We start from the raw sequence: 24,196 nt of genomic DNA, 5'->3' as shown, positions 1-24,196 counted from the left end.
TTAAGTCAAATTTTTACTTCAACTGTATTTTTTCCCTTCAAAAAACAAAATTTTATCAACACGTGATATTACTGTTTATCCAGTTTTTTCACAATAACAAAAGTTGCTTCACTCAAAATGCTATAATTCACAAACTAATGACAGCTGTCAAATTTATACACGCATCTTTTGAGGGTTAGGGCTAACTAAGAAATATACGGATTTAATTCTAGTAGCGCTATCTATGTGTCAGGCCGGAGACTTTTGTGTTTATTACGGAAGCCAAATTGATGGTCTGGAATAGTATTTATCTCTTATGTAGCAACATCATGGCAAATTAATAAACCGTGTTCATCAAGCAACCATCAGTCTCCAAGCCGACAACAACAATACGGTTCCCCTAACTTGAAAAATCACGACCTCTTTTATCATCCCCCCTTCCCCCATCTCTGTCGCCGTCACAGTTCGTACCCAATGGCGCGAACTGTAATAAAACACCTCGCGTTGTATTCTAAAGAGGGCCAATACTTAATCCGTTTTATTTCGGCACGGAAAATCGCAGCCAGAACGGTTCGAAATTCGACGAGCGCCAGGTTGGATCGTTAATTTTTGCCCTTCTTTCTGAATAATGCAACTCGACTGATTTCGAATTAACGGGCGTCGGCAGGAAGGGGGACAATCCGTGTTAATAAACTATGGAATTAGTTAACAGGTAAATCAAAATATATACTGCAGTGAAATAATGATGAACTTCTGTTTCCGTCAATTTATATTTGTCCAAAATATGAAAAATACTACGAGGTTGGTTCAAATGTGATCGAGACAAATAATCTGACAGGTTTATTTACTATTGAAAAAATTTACAAAAATGTAGAGTTTTTCTAGGTATTTCCCGTCACTAGTTACGTATTTTGTCCATCTTTCCGGAAGTTTTTTGATGCCGGTATCGAAGAATTCCTTGGGCAACTGGACCTACTACCTCGTCGTCAGTGTTGAATCTTTGACCTCCGAGGGCTTCTTTCAGTGTTCCAAACATCTGGTAAGTAGGGTGATAAATCCGGACTGTAGGTGGGTGTTCCAGTACCTCCCACCCTAATTCCGATATTGTATCGAGCGGCTTCATACCGCGCGTTATCCTGGAGAAGAATCGCATTTCGTGCTGGAATGCTCATCCGTTTCGAGCGATAAGCGGGCTTCACGTGTGTTTCCGATGGTTTCGAGGCCATCTGAATGCTTTGGCCCATTTAAACACGGCAGTCCTACTCAGGCACTCACTACCGAACTGAGTTTGCAAACGCAGAAATATTTCCGTCTTTTTAAAGACTACAGTAAAAAACCTCTCCATCCAAGACTATACAAGTTTCTATTGGCTAGGACTGCACATGCGCACTTGTTCTAATCTAACCTGACAGTTTTCACAACTCGCGTCCTTTTCTACCACGCATTTCGTAGCATAATCTTAGTTTAGATGTCATTTTTAAGTTAATTTTGTATTTACATTTTGTTTGTTGTAATATAATTATTTCATAAGCAAAATTGGCAACAGATAATGCGAAAATAAGTGTATAAGGTATGAACTATTAGTAAAATATTATCATTTTATAACACCAATTTTGTAAACTATTATGGAACAAAGGATATGTTAAATAATATGGAAACAGAACTTATTTGAAGATTATAGTAAAGGTAAGAATAAAATATGGTCATTTTTGTATACGTTTTCTGTCTATTTGTTATACTTATATGTTATATGTCTATATGTATTCTTATATCTTTCTGATTTTAGAGATAATTCAAGAGAAGAAAAAAAATATAACGAAGATAAAAGCTAATGAAGTACCATGAATTTTCAGTATAGTGTAAATATAAGATGTATTTAATAGAAAGTGGTTGGAATAAATTGATGAATACTGTCGTCTTCTTTTTAACGTCACTCATCGTCGTAGCACGCGCGTAAAACATGCGCTCCGGACGAAAACTATTCTACACTATTCGTAAGGGACCCAGCTATAACATACTCAAACCACGACCTTCAAAACATACATGCGCGCCATCTACAGCGTTTGTCTGCATCATATTTGAACCACCCTCGTATAATGCACCGCTGGGACAGCTCATATTTTAGATTTGGATTACGCGGCAGTGGGAAAGTGGGAAGTTTGATTGACGTGCACAGCATGTAGTTTTAGGAGTAAAAGTGAACGTTGAAACTGAAGTCATAATCGATATGAATTAATTATGTTCCGAATAACTATGCTACTTAGAATTCGAACTGGTAGTTCGATTTTTACATCTTTTAATTTTGGATCGTTTATCTTTTTCACAAAAAAAGTTTCAGCGATAATATAAAGGAAGTATTATTTGCTAATTCCAATTAATTATAGAACTTGTCGCCTTTGTGAATACTTAGCGACATATATAATTACTTTAACATGAATGACAACATTGTTTATATTTCTTCGGGGGCTGTATTTGCCAGATGTCAAATCTTAACACGTTAACAAGCAAGTTGGAACATAAGAGTTCATTTCTGAAGACGCGACGCTAAGAGCCACTACCTTTTTCTTATTTGCTTTATTTTTCTGTGTTGTGCAGTCCAAGCTGAATTTCATCAAATAGCGAGTTTATTCACACACTATTCCAATTTTTTCTTTTTAATTCCCATTTATTTTTCTCTATTTATTATTTTAAATTTATTAATATTCATTTATTATATTCCATTTGTTATTCTTCATTTATTATGCTCTATTTATTATTTTGGATTTATTAATCCTCATATATTATATTCCATTTATTATTCTTCATTTATTATTCTGTATTTATCATTTTCTATTAATTATTTTCTATTTATTATTCTCTATTCATTATCCTCTACTTATTTATCTACTTACCCATTTATCCATATCTATATTATTGTCGTCTTTATTATTATATCTTCAAATCGTTGTATATTCCCCATAATTCTTAAATTATGACAAATCAAAGATAATAATTTTATGGCTGCAAGTGTAAATATAAATTATAACAGTTTTATAAATCAGAAACTAACACCAAAGTGGCCAAAGTTTCTGATGTGTAATTATGATTTATTAATAAATTAAAGCATACACAAACGGCGCCGAAATACTGTCTGGTTTCTTTCCTTGTACGCATTGCATGCATTGCATGTTCATCGTAGCTGTAGATGGAGAAGTTAATGCACAACAGCAACAAAGTTTTGCTTATTTCTTTATTTGAGTTTTTAGCTTAATCCTAAGGAGGCACCTACCAATCTTAGTAGCAGAATCTCGCGCCTAGGCTCCTTAGATTTCATTAGACGTGCATTATTTTTAACATAACAGGTCAATTTAAAAGTCCCCGGCCTGACACATAGATGGCGCTATTAGAATTAAATCCATATGTTCTTAATTAACCCGAACCCTGAAAAGATGCGTGTGTAAATTTGACAGCCGTCGGATTAGTTTATGAATTATAGCATTTTGAATGAAGCAACTTGCATTATTGTGAAAAAAAATGGATAAAAATGAATTTCGCGTGTTGATGAAATATTGCTTTTTGAAGAGAGAATACAGTTGAAACGAGAACTTGACTTGATGCCGAATTTCGGGACACTGCAACAGGAAAACCAACCATCAAGGATTGGTATGCTACGTTTAGACGTGGTGAAATAAGCACCGAAGACGGTGAACGCAGTAGAAGCCCCAAAAGAGGTTGTTACCGACGAAAACATTTAAAAAATTCACAAAATAATTTTGCATGACCGTAAATTGAAATTGAATGAAATATCAGACACTCTAAATATATTAACTGAACGTGTACATCATATCATGCACGAATATTTGGGGATGAGAAAGCTCTGTGCAAAGTGGGTGCCGCACGAGCTCACTTTTGACCAAAAACAACGACAGTCATCCGAGTGGACTGCACACGATGATCCTGCTCCAAAGCGCGGGAAAACGCAACAGTTGGCTGGCAAGGTTATGGCGTCTGAATTTTGGGATGCGCGTAGAATAATTTTCATTGACTACCTTGAAAAAGGAAGGACAATCAACGGCGACTATTACATAGCGTTATTGGACCGTTTGAAGGACGAAATCGCCAAAATCGCATTTGAAGAAAAAGAAAGTACTGCTTCACCAAAACAATGCACCGTGTTACAAGTCAGTCAAAACGATGGCAAAAATACATCCAAGTAACTGAAACAAACAATGGCGTTATAGAAATGAGCCAATTAAATGACTTTGTAGGCCAATTCAAATGAACCAATTAAAAAAGTGGTCTCAGAGCCAGCGTTGAATGGACCACGCAAAACATTTCCTCGGTTTCGCCTATATAAAACCTCTATATATAATCTATGGAGTTAATAACTTACCTCATTTTTTTGACATCAGCGTCAATTTTTCCCTTAAATAATGCACGCATTTTTATATTATTATCTCTTCCTTGTGATATTATAAATCATGATAAATCGACTTTGTGAAAAATGTAAAACCAGTAATCGTATATCGCCCATACTGTTCGATACAGGCAATATTATAGTTAATGCAGATAAAGTGCCACGACATAAAAACTCATACATAAACAACCGGGCTGATGATAATCGGGCTTCGGATAAGTTGCAAAGCGCTAAATCATGTTAGGCTTCCATCAGTTTTCCTTCATATTTTCCAATATTGTCCCGGCGAGACGGAGAGAACAAGGAAGAAGGCGTCTAAAATGTATTTAAATGTCATAGGACGCATTTAGGAACAGCTGGATAGGGAAACAAGGCGGGATGAGAGGAGGATATTAAAAATAAAAACGATTTATGGGGAAGATTCATTTTTACGTTGTGATTTTTTTAAAGGCGCCTTTTCATTTCTCATTTTCCATTTATAAACGGGAAATAACCTCGCATTTTCCACGGCGATTGACCTATATTTCAAACAATTACGCTGCATACAATATTTACACTATAGCTCGATAATTATATTTTATAATAGATATTAAAATGATTAAGGGCGTGTTTGTTGTTAGGTTCTCTAAAACTAGGACACTATCAAATCATTCTAATTCTGAATTTCAAATATGATAAACAAATCTATTATTAAAGATACTGGCATTGTGAAGTAGTTTTAAGGGACCTGCGAAGGTAAAGTATCATAGAGTTCTACGGGATAATAGATAGCAGCTCTGTCTAAAAACATAAACCGACGTTTTTGTGTTAAAACCTAATTGTGCGAGTGTGCAACCAATAACAAACCTTACAGAGCTACAGCTACATTGAAACAGAAATATAGACAGGAAAGGAAAACAGGCAATGGTCTGCGTATGGTCTGCAGTAGGCTCATATACATAATTGGGATTCTTAAGAGGATACTCCACACTCGATCATCTAATAGGATCTCAGGATGATCTATGTGAAGCATTCAACTCGAGACAACATGTGATTGCCTTCATATAAGGTTTAGAAAAAGCATTTGATGCCATAAAAATCACCAGTATTCAAAAACAACTATTGAAATGGAAAATAGTTGGGAATATGTATACATTTATTACATCCTTCTTGGTCGACAGATGTTATCGAGTTAGAGGGAATGGATGTTTGATATAATGATCATATTACCGTCAGACCAATGGAGTTCCACAGGGTACGTGTATCAGCCCATTATTATTCATTGTCGCTATAGACTCGATTAATCAGGTTATCTCACCATACATCAATGCTCGGATTTATGAATGACTCAGATCATAAATATAGCCAGTATCTCCTACAGAATTGCGTCAATAAATTACCAAATTGGGACAATCAAAACGGACTAAAATTATCTGCCGTAAATGTTCATTTTTACAGAGGAAGAAATTGCCCACGGATAGTTGCACTGACGATAGATGGTTAGAATTTAATAAATAAACCGAAACATAGATTTCTTGGACTGATATTTGATCACAAACTAAATTAAATCTCTCAAATAAACCACATAAAGGGAAAATATTCAATAGATATTCGCTTCAGTATTGGGGTGCTCATAGAATTTCACTGAATAACATATATGACACTAATTAGAGGTAAGCTGGATTATGAAAATCAATGTTACATCACTGCAGCTCCCTCATATGTTAGGAGACTTGACCCAGTCCAGAATGCTACCTTGAGAATTATACTGGGAATACACCACACTATTCCGATTGAGAGTCTTCAATCCGACATATTCTACATTGATAGACTTTATCATGTGTCATATTCCGTCAATTTATATATTGTGCCTTTTAAAAATAAAATCATTTTGCGGAATGTTTGTAACATTTTGACCACTTCAGTAATTACAGTCAGTCTGAGAAGCTGAAAGGTGAGAGGTACGTGAAATATAGCAACAGTCTGTTCGTTATTACAACAGCCAATAGAAATGTTAGAAATTCCAATCAAAAAGTGCTTTTTTAACATTTAATACTACTTAACTAAATTGTTTTAGAAAATACTTTGTTGTATCAATACACCCTCTGCTGTACTTATATGTTAGTAAATGGTTAACTCTCTCAACTTCCCACACTACCAGGAATTATAATCACCCGTGAAATACTTAATAGCTTTTACAGCTAATTTACAAGTTTGGCACTACATCGTCCCCATGACATGATAAACATCCTTTCTGTTAATAGTAGCGGAACTAAAGTTTAGATCTTGCGTGACATTGTCATTAAGTGACGAAAAATATTTATTCTTTAATACTAAATAATCGTTCGTACAATTTTACATAAATTTAATAAACTGAGAACAATTTTTATAAATTCATTATATTATCATAACACGTTATATAAGTGTGTGTTAAATCAAGAAAACAATTAGAAGTGACATGAAACAATTTTTTCTCTATTTTTTTGTGCCATTTTAAAAACATTTGTTATTTGCGAAAAAATTACTTATTTAAATTTAAGTATATCGGCTTGGTTGGTGCAGTGGTAAAGGAGATAGGACGGTCCACCCACTATTGTGATAGGCGCGGGTTCGAATCCTGCTTGGGCATGGTCGCAAATTTATGTTTGTGTTGTGATGTAACCAGGCTGGGTAAGGCCGGATGTCTTCTGGAATGATTTTTAAGTTTCTCACTCGCCAGTCGGTAGGCTTAATGCCGAGGACCGTGGTTCGAAACCCACGTTAGACTGTACGTCCAGTCCAGATAAACCCCCGTTGATAAAAAGAAGACTTTAAAATGTTTTTAAAAAGTTTGTGTTTGAAACCGAATGGCTATACACCCAATTGTTAATTTCTAATTATAATTGTAATTTAAATAGTCTTACAGTTACACATTAGTAAAAAGTTGTAACATGTGTTTATTTACAGATTCTTTATCTTAACCAAGGGGAAAGGAAAATATGGAAAAAGTTCAATATCGGAATCAACGGACATTTTTTTTAATAAGGGCGTAAATTGGGAGGTTTACAAATTGAAAGTTGTAATTGTTGTAGAAACCAGACAATACAACACCACAAATACCAAGAACTATGTGGTATATAACATGAAATTGCAAGCAAGAATTGTTACCAAATATTGAATAGTGTTTTTGAAAGTGATTGAAAAATACTTTATGAATATTGGTTTATGATTCAATACTGACAATTACCAAGACAGGGCGATGAAAGAGGGAAAAACTAAAAGTCAGTATACAATTAATATACTCTAATTGTAGGAAGTTGTATTAAAAAGTTTAATATCTTTATGAGCATATGTGTTATTGTTCAGAATATACATGGACAATTGGTTAAAATATATCAGGAAATAATACTAACTGTTTTGAGGATTTTGAAAATGCATTAAGGAGAATGAAGTGATTTTAATGTAGTTTTATCAAGAAAGATATATACAGGTAGTAACAGGACAAACTAAGGAGAAATATTGTAATAACATAATGACTTTACCAGGAAACATTGCATCGCAGGAAACAAGAACTAAGCATAAAACATAAACATGCTTTTTAATGAAGGTAAAATATTTTACTCAGATGTACTACTGTAGTTAATTAAGTGAACTATAACTATACTAGTGTGGAAAAAAGTTCAATGTATATATAATAAATCAACTCTAACCTATTACTGTGGTCATGTAATTAACATTACTTTTAAGTTATATTATAACATACATTATAATAATATAATGTGATTTTTCAATAGAGATAAGTCGGTTTATGGTATAAACATTTATTTTTCTTTTAATTGAAAATAGACCGGGGATTTATCGACTGTTGCGTTATAATGCAAATGCTTACGATTTTAAAAAAGAAAGAAAGCTGATTATACATATAAAACTGATAAATTGGATAATTGTTTGAATTTCTTGCACGACATATTTCTACCAGCGAAAATTTTTTCTCTTGTGTTAAAAAATTGAACGTATAACCCTCAAAATTATATGTTTAAACCGTCGCGTTAATCGTCTCAGCGATAAAAAATCTCCCACCAACACGCTTTCCAGATTTGGAGTTATTATAATGGCTTTATCACGAGATGAATAATCATGCTTTTCGGGGTTTAGACTTAACATAGACGTGCCGACCTCCAAAAATGCTAATTTAATAAGAAAATTCAACAAGCGCGTCAATTTTCCTCCCTTAATATAATTTAGAACTTTTGTGTGACCTGTGGGACCATTTTCGCTATTTATTTGAGTATAAAGGTTCCGGCAAGTTAATTGTTTTTTATATAAGGGGTCAATTAAAATGTCCCCGGCCTATACATAGATGGCGCTACTAGAATTAAATCCATATGTTTTTTAATTAGCCCTAACCCTCAAAAGCTGCGCGTACGACTTTGACAGCTGTCGGATCATTAGTTTGTGAATTATAGCATTTTAAGTGAAGCAACTTTTGTTATTGTGAAAAAAATGGATAAAAAGGAATTTTGGAAAAAATTGTTTTTTAAGGGAAAAAATAAAGTTGAAGCAAAAACATGGCTTGATGCCGAGTTTCCGGCCACTGCCCCAGGAAAATCAACCATCAACAATTGGTATGCTAAGTTTAGACGTGGTGAAATGAGCACCGAAGACGATGAACGCAGTGGACCCTCAAAAAAGGTTGTTACCAACGAAAACATTTGAAAAATCCACAAAATGGTTTTGAATGACCGTAAATTTTAATTGAATGAAATAGCAGACACTCTAAGATATCAACTGAACGTGTACATCAGATCATTCACGAATATTTGGGTACGAGAAAGCTTTGTGAAAAGTGGGTGCCGCGCGAGACTTTTGACCAAAAACAACGACCAATTGATGATTCGGAGCAGTGTTTGAAGATGTTCAAGCGTAATAAACCCGAGTTTTTGCGTCGATATGTGACAATGAATGAAACATGGCTCCATCATTTCACTCCGAAATCCAATCGACAGTCATCCGAGTGGACTCCACACGATGAAACCACTCCAAAGCGTGGGAAAACGCAACAGTCGGCTGACAAGGTTATGGCGTCTGTATTTATGGATTTATTTTAGGACCATCAACAGCGACTATTACATAGCGTTATTGGACCGTGTGAAGGACGAAATGGCCGGAAAATGGCCGCATTTGAAGAAAAAGAAGGTACTGTTTCACTAAGATAATGCACCGTTTCACAAGTCAGTGAAAACGATGACAAAATTCATGAATTGGGCTTCGAATTGCTTCCTCATTTGCCGTATTCTCTAGATCTAACGTAGATATGGTCCAAAAACTCCAGAATAAAGTGTTGCGAGTCATCGTCGATGTCCCATGTTAAGACTCGATCTCCCCTTCGGACCCATACCGAGTGTGATTCGAAGTGTTAGTGAGAAATACTCTGAAAGACTATTAGTGCATCCCAATGCACTCGTCAAACAGTTAAAGGTGCGCGATGACAGTGAAGTGCGTAGGCTCAAACGCAAATTACGATACGAACTTTGATTAAAAAACACATAGAGTGAGATTTAGTAATCTATAGAATAAGTTAGGATAGACTTTAATATAAGTTAGAATAATATCTACAATAAGATTTAGATTATAAGTTTGTCTAGTAGACCACTTAACGAAGTGATATTCTGCAGTTATATTATTGCCTACGGGCAGATTGTTCTAAAGAGATTAATGAAAATATATATAACAAGTAGAGAAAACGCTGATAGAATGAGACTCAAAATCAAAGGAATGTACTGATTGGACCTGAATTTGAAGATGGGGTTGCACTAAAACATAAAAAAAACTTAACAAATTTCTTTCAGTAATTACCAATACTTATCGCCTGCGTAACAACAACAATGAAGAAATGCACCATGATCTCGAATTTAAATAGATCTACAAAGTGATTCTAGATTTCGCCTTATAACATGAAATAAGGTGACTAAATAAGTGCAACATGGCAGCAATACAACCACTGGATTGAAGCGAATCGAACCACATGAACTTCTACAGCGTATAAGTGTTTCTCTTAATTTGTACTCAAGTTTGATGTATTTAACTCTCAGTGACTTAAATTTATAATTTAATATTGTACTAAACATATCTAGCTTAAGATGTATTAGAAATCACTACATAGTATAAAATAAAGTCGCATTTTCTGTCCCTATATCCCTATGTGCGCTTAAATCTGTAAAACTACGCAACGGATTTTGATGCGGTTTTTTTCAATAGATGGAGTGATTCAAGAGGAAGGTTTATATGTATAATACATGCATAATATACTAAGGCAACATTGCTAATTTTAGAGGTTTCTAACGTGATGTCGTAAATTAACCTATTTTTTTAGGCATATTTAGCAATTAGCAAAAACGCTGCCTAACCCTACGAGTTAGATCAAATTAATGTACTACAGTATTGTACACCATAAAAAGGTCTACAAAAAAGTCCGCGATGGTATATGTTTATCTTTTAGGGATAACCCACATTAACCATTTTTATTGTTTACTTTTTACGTGAGAAAATGGCTTATTTACGAAGCTATTTTAAGCAATACGGCATTAATCCTTATCGAATTAAGTACCTTAAATACAATGTGCAATTAATATAGATCAATATGGTTCCTTACAGCATGTAAATTAAACAAATATTTTCGGAGATATTACAAATTTAAAATTTGCATTTAAAAATGTGTAATGTAATAAAAATTGTATGAATTTAGATATTCCAAAGATAGCAGGAAATCTTCATAGTAAGTATAGGGGAAGAGGAATTGTTTTACTCCAAATTTAATGCGTGCAGGCCAAGGGCAGTAATGAATGAACCAAAAATACTGGATCGATTTTAATCATGTTTTCATTGAGTGACATAGGCATATATATTTTATGCCCGTGCAAAGTCGGAGCGGGCCGCTATGTTTTTATATACAACGTTCATATTTTTTCTGTAGTGTATTTAATTTAGTATCAGCATTGCACCCGTGCGAAGCCGGGGCGGGTCGCTAGTTATACATATAAAATAAAAACTGTACAAACTGACAACACGATAAGTGTTCAATTTCTATGATAATTCATCAACATCATAAATGAATAGAAAAGTTCTTTGAGGATATGTGTACATGAGATTAGAATGTTAAAATGGTGCGAAGTAGTGTGGGTATAGTTAAATCAAATGAAAGAAAAGGCCCAATTGTGAACATATGTGGAATGCATCTGTAGGAGTCCACCAAACAGTAAAAAAAAAGAAGTTTGGGCTTGAGATTTTCAACTTGAGCTTGAGTAATATAATTAAAGTTACTAGATAATATAAAATTAGTCGCAATACAGTGACACAGAGTATGTTTAGTGGGAAAATTAAAACATGATCGAGTTACAAAACAAAATTTTAGAAAGGTTTCCTGCTTCTTCTAGTTTGGTCCTCCACATACTCTTAGTCTGGTAGTCAAACACGTAAATTTTCGAACAAATGTTTGTACAATCGAGGAAAACATTTGTTTTAAAACTGCAGCTTTCTCTGTTAATTCCCATTTTTATTTATTAAATCTCCAGTTATTAGTGCTCATTTATTATACTTTATTGACTATTTTTCATTTATTATTCTCTATTTATTATTTTTTGTTTGTTTGTCGCTATTCGCTGTCTTCTACTTCTATTTGTCTATTTTACTCTACTCTATTTTATTATTTCTTCGAATTATCGTATGTACCGTTGGAAAGTATAAGCACATATAAAATTAACTGCTCCAAGCAATTATCTCCGTCCTTTCCTTTCTCCCAATTTATACAGGAAAGGGTTCGTACATCTTCGTCTGACATCACGACTTAAAAAAACACAGTCGAACCGTGCATTTGCAAATAATAATTACTATTTTCAGTCGCTAGTTTTTTGATTATCGACTGTTTCAACTGTCGATAGTTGGAAAGTAACATTACGTAATACAGGAAATTAATATGTACGTTTCCCCATACCGCTCGAAAATCAAAAATCAGTTCCCATTCCAAGACGAACGAACGACCACATCTATTAATGGAAACGTCTCGAATTTCATCACATATAGTGCACGTCAACATCGAGATGACATCCAACGATCAATCATGCGCGAACTGATCCGATCATCGTAATTTCGCGGGCGCTACATTAACAAAATCGAAAATGACGTTACCAGTGTATTGTTCCCCGGGCACGTACGCCTCTGGATTCCCCGAGATTTCAATCTTGTACCGGTCCGTATGCTCCTGACATTTGGTCGACGTCACTCCTTCGGGTATCATGTCGCACCGAAGACCTATGCCGGCCTGGCAGAGACGGCTATTGATCATTAAGAGGATCAGCAAGGTCCGCTGAAAGAAAAATAAATTTACGTAATATAATAACGGGCAAAATATTGTGTTATACAAAATGGAGTTTTATAGCGCGGGATATCGTACGTTTTTATACAATATTTGCATAATTTTTAACTTTTTTATATTATTCTGAAGCCCAGCAATTGAGATACAATAGGTTAGTAACAGGTTTTATACAAAGTTAATTGCTATTAGTTAGTCTCGCTACTAGCAACTGGAGAACGGCTGGACCGATTGGGCTAATTTTTAACCGACTCCAAAAAAAGAGGAAGTTCATCGATTTCTTCATCAATTAAAGACCGATTTCCAAATTTTTTTATTATTCGAAAAAGTCCACTTCCGAGGAGTTCCTATTGGAGCCAAGTCAGGATCTGATGGTGGAATCCGGGAAAATCGAAGGTAACCATCAAATTTCAAAGGCGCGTACCAACTTTTCAATATTTTTTTATCTAAAATAATCAGAAATTTGTGTATAATGTTATTGCCGAACTGATGTGACGGAAAACCAGTCGTTCATTGCAAAAGTCGTCCAGATTGCATTAGTGCTTGCGGCTCCAATTCCCGGCGAAGGCAACCAGTATTTTGTTGTATTAGCAGATTTTGTTTGGCTAGAACATTTGTCAAATCACCTAGGCTCGATAGCGGAGTCCGAAGCCTGAACCATTCTTTATTTTCAATAATTGTTTCTTTATTCCTATTTTTCCCCAAAGGTGCTGCATCTTTACTTGGCTTACCCTTCGTAATACTTAATAAAATAACTGCATCATTTATTGAGTAAATATCTAACACTAAAAAGGGAAAAATAAAATATTTTAACAAAAAAATTGAACCGACTTCAAAAAATAAATAAAGAACTAAAAAATAAAAAATAAACAAACTTAGATTTTGAATACAAAAAAAGGTCTTAAAATAAAATATGTACATAATAATCGTTGTAATGACAAAATAAAAATTGTTCTTAAAATAAAATGTTCTTCCCCATAGAAAGTTTCACTGTTACAGTGGATTGACATTTTTTTTGATTGTTAAATATTTATGGCATTTTTTCTACTGATTTTCGCTATGGTGGAGGTATAACCAAAAAAAAAACGATATGCAAAAATGTTATATAGTTTTTAGTAAAATATAGTTATTGATATTTCGAAAATAAGAAGAATCATCTATCTTCACTGGCCATAAGAAATTTTTTCTCCCGTTTACCTTTCCAAAAACACCTCCTTCAAGTTTATAAAATAAAATTTAGAAAGTTCAAGTTGAATTTTAAAATGTTCGATGCCCTTGAAATTTGGATGTTATTTTGTATACCATTTAGACCTATGGTATTGAACTATGGGGTACTACTAGCAAATCTAAGATAGATATCCTCCAGAGGTTCCAGAATAAAGTATTGCGAGTCATCGTCGACGCCCTATACGTCTCGTAGGCTCAAACCGAAACTACCATACGAACTGATTAATAGACACATAGAGTGAGATATGATCTCCAGAATAAGTTAGAATAGTCTTTAGGATAAGTTAGGATAGACTTTACAATAAGATAGAATTGTATCTAGAATAAGATTTAAATTATAAGTTTGTAGATCAGATCACTTACTGAAGCGATATCCTACATTTCAGGATAGTTATGTTATATAACGGAAATCATATAATAATACTTACTGCCTACGGGCAGATTGTTGAAGCACTAAGATATCAATAAAAAAACAAAATTTCGACCTGACTATAATTTAGTTTTAAAATAGATTTAATTATAATATCCTTCATCATCAACAAGGAAAGCCCTGTTTATATTAACCTTTTCTTGAAGCACATTTACCCTTTACGACTGGGCAAAAGTATGAAATGTTTACCACCCTCCACAAACAAGGAAAAGGAGGATAACTGAGAAAATTCAGTCCCATTAATTTAAATTAAAAACACGACGAATTATTTATTTGTTTACTAAGACATCCTTATTTAACTTCTTTCGAAACAAGACATTTATTAATACATATAAATAATTTCACACTAGTCTACTTTGTCATCAAGCTAGTGCTAACACTATTGGATAATAATCTATAAAAGTTTTGTAGCTTATATTTCAGTCTTGTCCCCTGTTGATATGCTTTGTTCTGTGACCGTTCCCTGAATGATTTTTTAGCGATTTTATAAGCCACGGTAATGACAGTATAGAGAAATTATGGTAAAACATCATCGGCGAAGAGAAATAGTGGGCTAAACTCAAAAACCGAGAGAGACGGTTAAGTAATACTATTTCAACAAAAAAAAAAAGACAACGTAACTCTTTATAACGGAAGCCAACGCCAAGCTGCGAAAGAAATGGCGCAACAATCATAAAACCTGGAAACTTGATGATTGTAAGGATACATTACTCCACAATACCTCCGGCTTTGGCGCATGCGCATATTGGCTCCATTTAATTTTAAAATAGAGAATAATCCGAGCTTGGCGCATGCGTATATAGAGATTTCTTTACTTATTTTTTATCGTGATTATTAGATTTAATGTCGAATATATTAAACGGGTAAATAGGTTCAAGAGGTAAATAAAAACGGTTAAATTTTGGAAATAACACATTTTATTTAAAAAAAGAATTAAATAAAAAGAAAAAATATAATTAATATATGTCCAACTATTCTATTTTTATAAAAACTATCCAATATTACACATCATTATTTTTTATAAATGAAAATACACAAATATGATAAAAAATTGTTGAAATAAATGTTGAAACTATATATAAGGAGAGAGATAAACATTGAAATTTTTTTTAAATAAAACATTTTATTTAAAAAGCTATTGAATAAAATGAAATAACAAAAATAATTTTTATAAAAACGCCATATCTAAATAAATTTACATATTTGAACAATTAACAAAAAGTCCATGAATCATATAAATAAACATAACCATAAAAAAGATCAAAATCGTTTAGATCAAACACAACCAATATAGTTAAAACCGAACGAAAAAGCCACCACTATATATGAAAGCAGTAACATTTTCCTAACAATCTGCAAATATCGCTATTATTCTTAATCCACAAACCCCTTTAATGAATTAACTACCTCGAGGTTTCGATTAACATATTGAACATTTACTAAAACGAATAGATGATCGTACTTTTGAACTAAAAGAAATCTCAGTCAATACATCATTATTTTTATAAAACAATAATTTATTTACCTATACTCTTATATAATAATGCATTGTATTTTCCTTGTCATTAGATCATTAGGGTGTCGTTGGTAGTTTTATATTTTGTTTATTTGGATCCAGGTCTATTTTTGCTAACAAATTTAATTATTTCATAGTATCACTGTATACTGTTCTTACATCTTTGCAAAATGCTGTCTAATTTCGTCTTCTCTGAATTTCACATTCTTCAATTTTCACTCTCAACAAATTCTAGCTACATCTCAGCTATAAAACAAAATTTAAATCATTACTAAAATATATTAGGTTTAAAATAAATGTATAATTGTATAGTTATTTATTAATAACATTGTTTACATCATTTCCTACAAACGGCTGGGTATATGGATAGAGGAATATTCAGCAATATCAAAGCTATTTGAGAAACTGATATTTAAACGTGTTAAACATTTGGTAACAATACCAGATTTCCAGTTTGGTACTTTCGTAATCACCATTCAACAATCGATCAAGTGCACAGAGTAACTGTGGCTATTGAAAAAGCGTTTGAATAAAATAAATACTGCCCTGCAATATTCCTGGATGTCTCACAAGCTTTTGATCGGGTTTGGCATTTGGGATTAATCTGTAAGATGAGCAAATTGTTACCGCGTAACTATTGTCAATTGCTGGAATCATATTTATTCGGAAGAAAATTTAGAGTAACGCACGAAATGGCGTTCTCGACATCTAAAAATATCTCGGCTGGAGTTCCACAAGGAGCGTCTTAGGACCTCTTCTGTATCTGTTCTACACTGCTGACATTCCAACAACAAAAGAAACACTTCTTGGAACCTTTGCTGACGACACAGTTATTATGACAAAAGATATTTCTCTGCCTAGGGCAATAGAAAAAGTGCAAGTGACAGTCAACAAAATCTACAAATGGACGAAAGATTAGAAAATTCAACTTAATAGCTCCAAATCTGTCCACGTTAATTTTGCATTAAGGCGAAATAATAAAAACTTAATTGCCCAATTCCTCAAGCAGAATCAGCAAAATACCTTGGAATCCATCTTGAGGGTAGATTAAATTGGAAGCATCACGTTAGACAAAAAGCAAAACACATTAGAACCAAAATAAAATAACTATACTGGGTAGTCGGAAGATACTCTCAACTTGATCTAAAATCAAAGAGGTTGATCTATAATACAATTATAAAGCCAATTTGGACCTATGGGGTGCAAATATGGGGCTGCACTAAAAATTCAAATCAGTTAGTCATACAGCGCTGTCAAAACAAGGTTCTTAGATTGATTACCAATGCCTGTCGCTATGTAACCAATGAAGAACTCCACGATGACCTGGAAATCAAATGGATTTGCGAAGTTGTGCAGGATTTCGCCTTGAAACACGAAAGAAGATTACTAAATCATTCTAACGTGGAAGCAATACAACTGCTGGACAGCGCGCAGGATATCAGGAGGTTGAAGCGAACAAAACCATATGAACTTGTGTGAACATTTAGTGTGTATTGTTAGTGTAAACTATAGCTATAAGTTAATAATTAATAAATAATTATAATTCTATAATTGAGGAATACATACTGATGTATTTTCTCGCACTCGTCTTGCTTGTTAATTAATCCAATTCCATTAATCCAATTCATAATTGAACCGTTAAGAGGAGCTTTAGTGCACAAAGTGAGGAGTAGATCCATCTTCAACATCACTGAAGCAATTTGTTGGTGGGAAAACTATACATACACTCTACAAATCCATTCCGCGTAGAATTACAGCTATTTTAAAAGAAAATAGTGTTTCCACACTATTAATATATCAATGTTGTTTATTTACAAGTTTGATATTCACATTATTTTTTCCATTTTGAACATCTTTGATGTTTTCTCGCATTCATTTTTAGATATTTCATATTTCTCTTAATTTGTCTTAAAATATAGCAAGCTTTTAAATAACTTGTTACAAACATTCTTCTCTACTGTTGCCCGCTGTTGAGGCCCTCAACGGTTCCGAAACTTTCCCCGACACTTTAGCTTAACTTAAAACACAACTTACCGCATTAGCGCGTTGTTTTGTTTTATAGCAAAACCGCCCTCTGGCGCGCAAAAGTTGAAACGCGTCATTATATAACGTCTATATTGCCCGAATACACAATTTAACTTTTCCATTGTAGCGAATGAGACTCGGGCAGACTATGGAAGAAATCTTACAACTTCTATATAAAAAAGAAATACAGCAGAACGTATCGTACTATACGTTTAATTTTTTGACATTTTCTTTTATATGTACATTTATATCTTGGTTAAAGACTAGGTGTACACAGCAAAAATTGCGATGCCAAGTAAAATAATTTTGCAATATAGTACAATAAAGATGCAGCAAACGCTAATAAGCAAATAAAATTAACAAAGGTCCACAAACTGGTCCAGCAGTCCCAACTTGAATAAGATTAAATCTGTTCTAGTCAACTTTAAGTTAAAAAATGTTTATCAGAATAAATAATATCCAAATGCCATATGCTAACACAACAAAATATGACATGGCAAAGCTGGACTAGAAAGCTTACGTAAAAAAGAAAAGAAGAACTGAATATTAAATTTAGAAAAAGGTATTGGCTATTCGGAAGATATATTGTCCAGCTGACATACAATAAAGTATTGTTATATAAGCAAATCCTTAAAGCCTTATTTTCAACCTTTAACCTTATTTTGGGTTTATTTGGACAGTAGCTACTGTTTAACGTGGGCTCCGAACCACGGCCCTCGGTATTAAGCCTATGAACTGGCCAGTGACCAACTCAGGGACCATCCCAGCAGACATCCGGTCTTACCCAGCCTTGTTACTAGCGTGACAAGGATGGTTATTCCTTGTGACATTTTCCACTGTTGCCTATAAAGACATTTACAATTAGAATCACAAGCATAAAGTACATCGGTGCCCCAGCAGGCTTCGAACCCGTGACTACCGCAACAGTATGACACTTACATATAATCACGAACAAAAACTTTTTTACCATATTAACCCTGACACAATCAGATTTCTCCATGGTGCGAATGGGACAAAATAACTCAATAGAAGTAAGTCTTTAAACTAGTGCAAAATCAGATCACAGTACTTTGTATAAAAAAAAATGTATGTACATTTTTGGAATATTTTAATATGAATATGCGAATATGAATATAATATCGCTATAGAATATGCTAGACACTTGCATCTTGGCATAAAGACACTTTTTATATTCAGCCTTTGATGATGGCCCATCACCGTCCAAATTTCTTAAATATATAAGAATGATCCGCAATTCGCAGAAAGGTTTATTCATTGTATATGACTTTGCAAAACCCTATAAATCCCTTTTGTTAGCCAAAGAGTACATAGACAACTTTTAAATATCAACACTGCATCCAATCCTGAGGTGTATAGTTAATTTTTTATAATATTCCTGTGAGGTTTTTCTCAAAAAGACTGAATAAGCAACAGGCAATATAGAATAACTATTTATATTATGTAATAATACACATTCTGCACTTGTTCTTGAAAGTGAAGTGTTAAATAAGAGATTGGTAGGTGATATGACTGTTTTATTATTGCCGGAGTCATCGTACGAAATAACACCGAAATTGTGTGTAAGATCATTAAAGGCTATTGAATAGTTGGTCTGTTTAAATAATATAATTAATGGAGCAAATGTAGTTTATAATAATACTACAGCTGCTTAATGCCTACGTAATTCAAACACAATTCTGTTAATCCACTTAACATCAAACAGTTAATTTAATACATAGTTCCCAATACCTCTATAAATAGACCTTAGTATATTGAATATACAGTATATAATTTAAAAATAACTTTATTAAATATACATGCTGTCTTCTTCCGTTTTATATTTTTGTGATATTTTCTGGTCTGTTTATTTTTCATAATGTTTGATATTTATTCGACTTGTCGCACTCATTACACAACATGGTCGATGAATATTTTAGAGGTATATAAAAAATAGTAGTAGTTTTTAAAATTTTATGACACTGTATTTGATGTTGAAGGTTAATAAGATAGTAGAAGACAGTTGGCAACACAACGTTCTTTTTTTGTGTTTGTGAATTGTTAGCACTAACTGATTTAATAAATGAGGTCTTAATAAAGTGGTAACGGGTTTTACTGAAATATTACTTATATGTCACCCAAAGCATTCTTTATATTCCATACCATATTTACTATTCAATTATTTAAAGTACTATATACAAGTAAAAACAACAATGTTTATTAACGTTAAACTTCGACAAACTAACAAATATATTCGGGTATATTAGAACAACAATTAAAGAAGATGACACATAGATGGCGTTACTAGAATTAAATCCATATGTTTTTTAGTTAGCCCTAACCGTCAAAAGATGCATGTATAAATTGGACAGCTGTCGGATCATTAGTTTGTGAATTATAGCATTTTGAGTGAAGCAACTTTTGTTTGTGTGAAAAAAATGGATAAAAAGGAGTTTCGCGTGTTGATTAAATATTGGTTTTTGAAAGGAAAAAATATAGTTGAAGTAAAAACTTGCCTTGATGCCGAATTTTCCGACACTGTCCCAGGAAAATCAACCATCAAGAATTGGTATACTAAGTTTAGACGTGGTGAAATGAGCACCGAGGGCGGTGAACGCAGTAGACGCCCAAGTGAAGTTGTTACCGATGAAAACATTTAAAAAATCAACAAAATGATTTTGAAAGACCGTAAAATAAAATTGAATGAAATAGCAGACACTCTAAAGATATCAACTCTGTGCAAAGTGGATGCCGCGCGAGCTCACTTTTTACCAAAAACAACGAGTTGATGATTCGGAGCAGTGTTTGAAGATGATCAAGCGTAATAAACCCAAGTTTTTGTGTCGATATGTGACAATGGATAAAACATGGCTCCATCATTTCACTCCGAAGTCCAATCGACCAGTCACCCGAGTGGACTGCACACGATGAACCTGCTCTAAAGCGTGGAAAACGCAACAGTTGGCTGGCAAGTTTATGTTGCATCTGTATTTTGGCATGCGCATGGAATAATTTTCATGGACTACCTTGAAAAAGGAAGGACCATCAACAGCGACTATTATATAGCGTCATTGGGCCGTTTGAAGAACGAAACCGCCGAAAAACGGTCACATTTGAAGAAAAAGAAAGTTCTGCTTCACCAAAATAATGCACCGTGTCACAAGTCAGAGAAAACGATGGCAAAAATCCATGAATTGGGCTTCTATTTTCTTCCTCATTCATCGTATTCTCCAGATCTGCCCCCCAGGGACTATTTCCTGTTCTCAGATCTCAAAAGAATGCTCGCTGGGAAGAAATCTTCGTTGAAGAGGTGATTGACAATCGAATAGTTGCAGTTTCGCTAAAATCAGTGTATCACCCTTGAAGGGAATTATGTCGAAATCAAAAAAATTATTTTTCTACAAAAAATGTGTTTTACTATGGTAGCCGGGGACTTTTCAATTGATCTGTTAGAATACAGATAAATTAATTATATAGAGATCATAGTTCCCGCCAATAAACCGGATTGCTTCAGATCGGCCAAACTGGCAGTTAAGCTGTGCCGGCTTCCTGCTATAAGGATAAAGTAAAATTAACAGTTTAATATAAACAAAATAATAAAGCATATAAAATAAAACGAAACTAGGCAACAATAGGCGTTTATTTCAACTATAACCTCCCCATTCGATTTAAATTCCTTACTACCCAGATATTTCTTCAGGTTTCGAAACAGGAAATAGCCACAGTAGGCTAAATTTGGAGAATATGCCGGTTGGGGTAGCAGGTCATAACCCAATTTATGGATTTGAAGCATCACTCAAAAATTATAAGAACTACTAGAGAAGTAGTTTTAAGATATGTAATGTTTCGTAATATTCCAGATACTACCATTCCTATAAACGGACATTGGAGAGTCTCTAAATTGCATAATATTTATATGATGACACATGATATCAATAGAACGACTGTCAACCATTAAAAAATGGCCTACTGGATCATGTTATCAGCTTGATGGTTCGAAATATGTCTATGTCAAGATTGAGTTGCGGTGAAATGACAAATACCCAGTTAAATCACTTAAGGGATGACCGATTCTTCAAGTAGAATCAGCTATATATCGCGGCATCCATCTCGATGATATATTATATTAGGAATATCAGACAAAACCAGAGCTGATCTAACTCAAAATCAAAGAAATATACTGGTTACTGAGATGACAATCCTCACTTGATTTAAGGTTAAAGAAATATAATTTATCAGTCAAAATCTATCAAACTAACTGGAAAAGACTGGCAAATGCAGCTTAATACCTCCAAATCTATCCATGTTAATTTTGCATTGCGGCGAAATGACAAAAACCTAATTATATCACTTGACGGATGACAGATTCCTCAATAAGAATCAGTTAAATACCTCGGCATCCATCTCGATGGTAGGCTAAATTGGAAACATCATGTTGGACAAGAAGCAAGAGACCCAAAGTCAAGCAACTCTACTGGTTAGTCGGAAGATACTTTCAACCTAACCTAAACTCAAATGGATTGGTAGGGTAAATGAATGTACGAAGTGGTCCAATATTTTGCTTTCAAACAGGAAATAAGGTTGATAAATTACAGCAACGTTGAAGCAATACAGCTATTGAGCAAAACGCAGGAAATCAGTAGACTGAAGGGAGCCAAACCACACGAACTTGTATAGTTTAGAGTATATTAGAGTAAAAACTCTTCACTTACACTTAAGTCATTTTAATTTAGAGAATTCGTTTTGCTTGTGTTTATACAAATTCTACAGAACAGTAATAATAAATTAATTCGTAAATTAAGATTATACTGAACATAAACAGTTTTAAAATAACATAAAATCCATAGAAGTTAATAACATCAACTGAAATAATGTGAAATTACAACAACTCATTACAAAACAATTAATTTCGCACATGAAACCCGATATATACTCGAATAAATATTCGTATTGTTTAATGAATATTTTAAAACCAAATTCGCCATTACGCAGTGATTTAACAGAATAAGGGCTTCTAATTATATCATAATGTATTGTACGTACTTTCATTCAACATAACAAAGCGAATCGATATAAATACCGATTCTATTAACAAACGTTCCAATATTTAATGAAATAAAAGGTCCGCCTTCTAAAGTAAAGTTTAGTAAACTAAAGATTACTCGTTGTCTGCTGGAGATTACTGACCTTTATTGTCGTGTCGAAAGTAGCGGCGTGTGTTTTCCCCGACGGTGGCGGCATTCTCGGACGATACTGCTGCTTCCTGCTTGCTACGCGGACGCTTTTCGACTGAATCCTGTCATGGCAGGGGAGAAATAACCGCGGCGCTTGAGGGTAGAAGCATTGTTGACCCTTCTCCTACTCCTCCGAGGTGTTAGACGATGAAAACTCTCCTTAAATGTTCCGCGCTTATTGATATAGCGCTAATTATTTTTAATCATGCCGTATATCCACAACAGTATTCGTCCTGCTTGTTTCTTAGAACTATATGACGGATGATCTCGTTTTTATCCAGGGGGACAGGAGGAAAATACGAATTTTTTAATTCGTATTTTTAATTGTTCAATAATATATCCACTGAGCAATAAGCATTTCTTTTACTTACCTTACATAACAGGTCAATTGAAAAGTCTCCGGCCTACCATAGTAAAACCCATTTTTTTGGCAAAATTATTTTTATTTATTCAACATAATTCCCCTCAAGGGTGATACACTAACTATATCGTCCCTCCAACTTTTCGATACAATTTTTATAGTACGATTTGTCCTTTGCTTCAATATAGACCTCAGTTTCGTCGATCACCTCTTCATTTGACGAAAATTTCTTATCAGTGAACATTCTTTTGAGATCTGAGAACAGGGAATAGTCGCTGGTGACCAGATCTGGAGAATATGGTGAACGAGGAAGCAATGCAAAGCCCAATTGATGAATTTTTGCCATTGTTTTCACTGACTTGTGACACAGTGCATTGTCTTGGTGAAGCAGCATTTTCTTTTTCTTTTTTCTTCAAATGCGGCCGTTTTTCAAGATAGTCAATGAAAATTATTCCATGCGCATCCCATAATACAGACGCCATAACCTTGCCTACTGCGTTTCCCACGGTTTGAAGTGGATTCATTGTTTGCAGTCCACTCGGATGACTGTTGATTGGACTTCGGAGTGAAATGATGGAGCCATGTTTCATCCATTGTCACGTATCGACGCAAAAACTCGGGTTTATTACGCTTGATCATCTTCAAACCCTTCTCCGAATTATCAACTCGTCGTTGTTTTTGGTCAAAAGTGAACTCGCGCGGCAT

At 34.0% G+C, this 24,196-nt stretch overlaps 1 protein-coding gene across 1 annotated transcript in view; it reads right to left on the bottom strand.

Moving 5' to 3' along the window:
* Nucleotides 1-23,185, bottom strand: part of LOC143205186 (spondin-1) — a 41,560-nt gene extending 18,375 nt beyond the window's left edge. Inside the window, 2 exon segments of the mRNA XM_076418308.1 lie at nt 12,518-12,695; nt 23,084-23,185. Of these exon segments, the coding sequence (XP_076274423.1) occupies nt 12,518-12,695; nt 23,084-23,137 (232 nt within the window). The 5' untranslated portion in view covers nt 23,138-23,185.
* Nucleotides 23,186-24,196: the final 1,011 nt, after the last annotated feature.

The sequence above is a fragment of the Rhynchophorus ferrugineus genome, unplaced genomic scaffold (genome assembly GCF_030347505.1).
Source record: "Rhynchophorus ferrugineus isolate W39M unplaced genomic scaffold, kcgeb_rfMv2 rfM11, whole genome shotgun sequence".
Classification (NCBI taxonomy): Eukaryota; Metazoa; Arthropoda; class Insecta; order Coleoptera; family Curculionidae; genus Rhynchophorus; species Rhynchophorus ferrugineus.
This window is presented reverse-complemented; position numbering and strand designations above follow the sequence as displayed.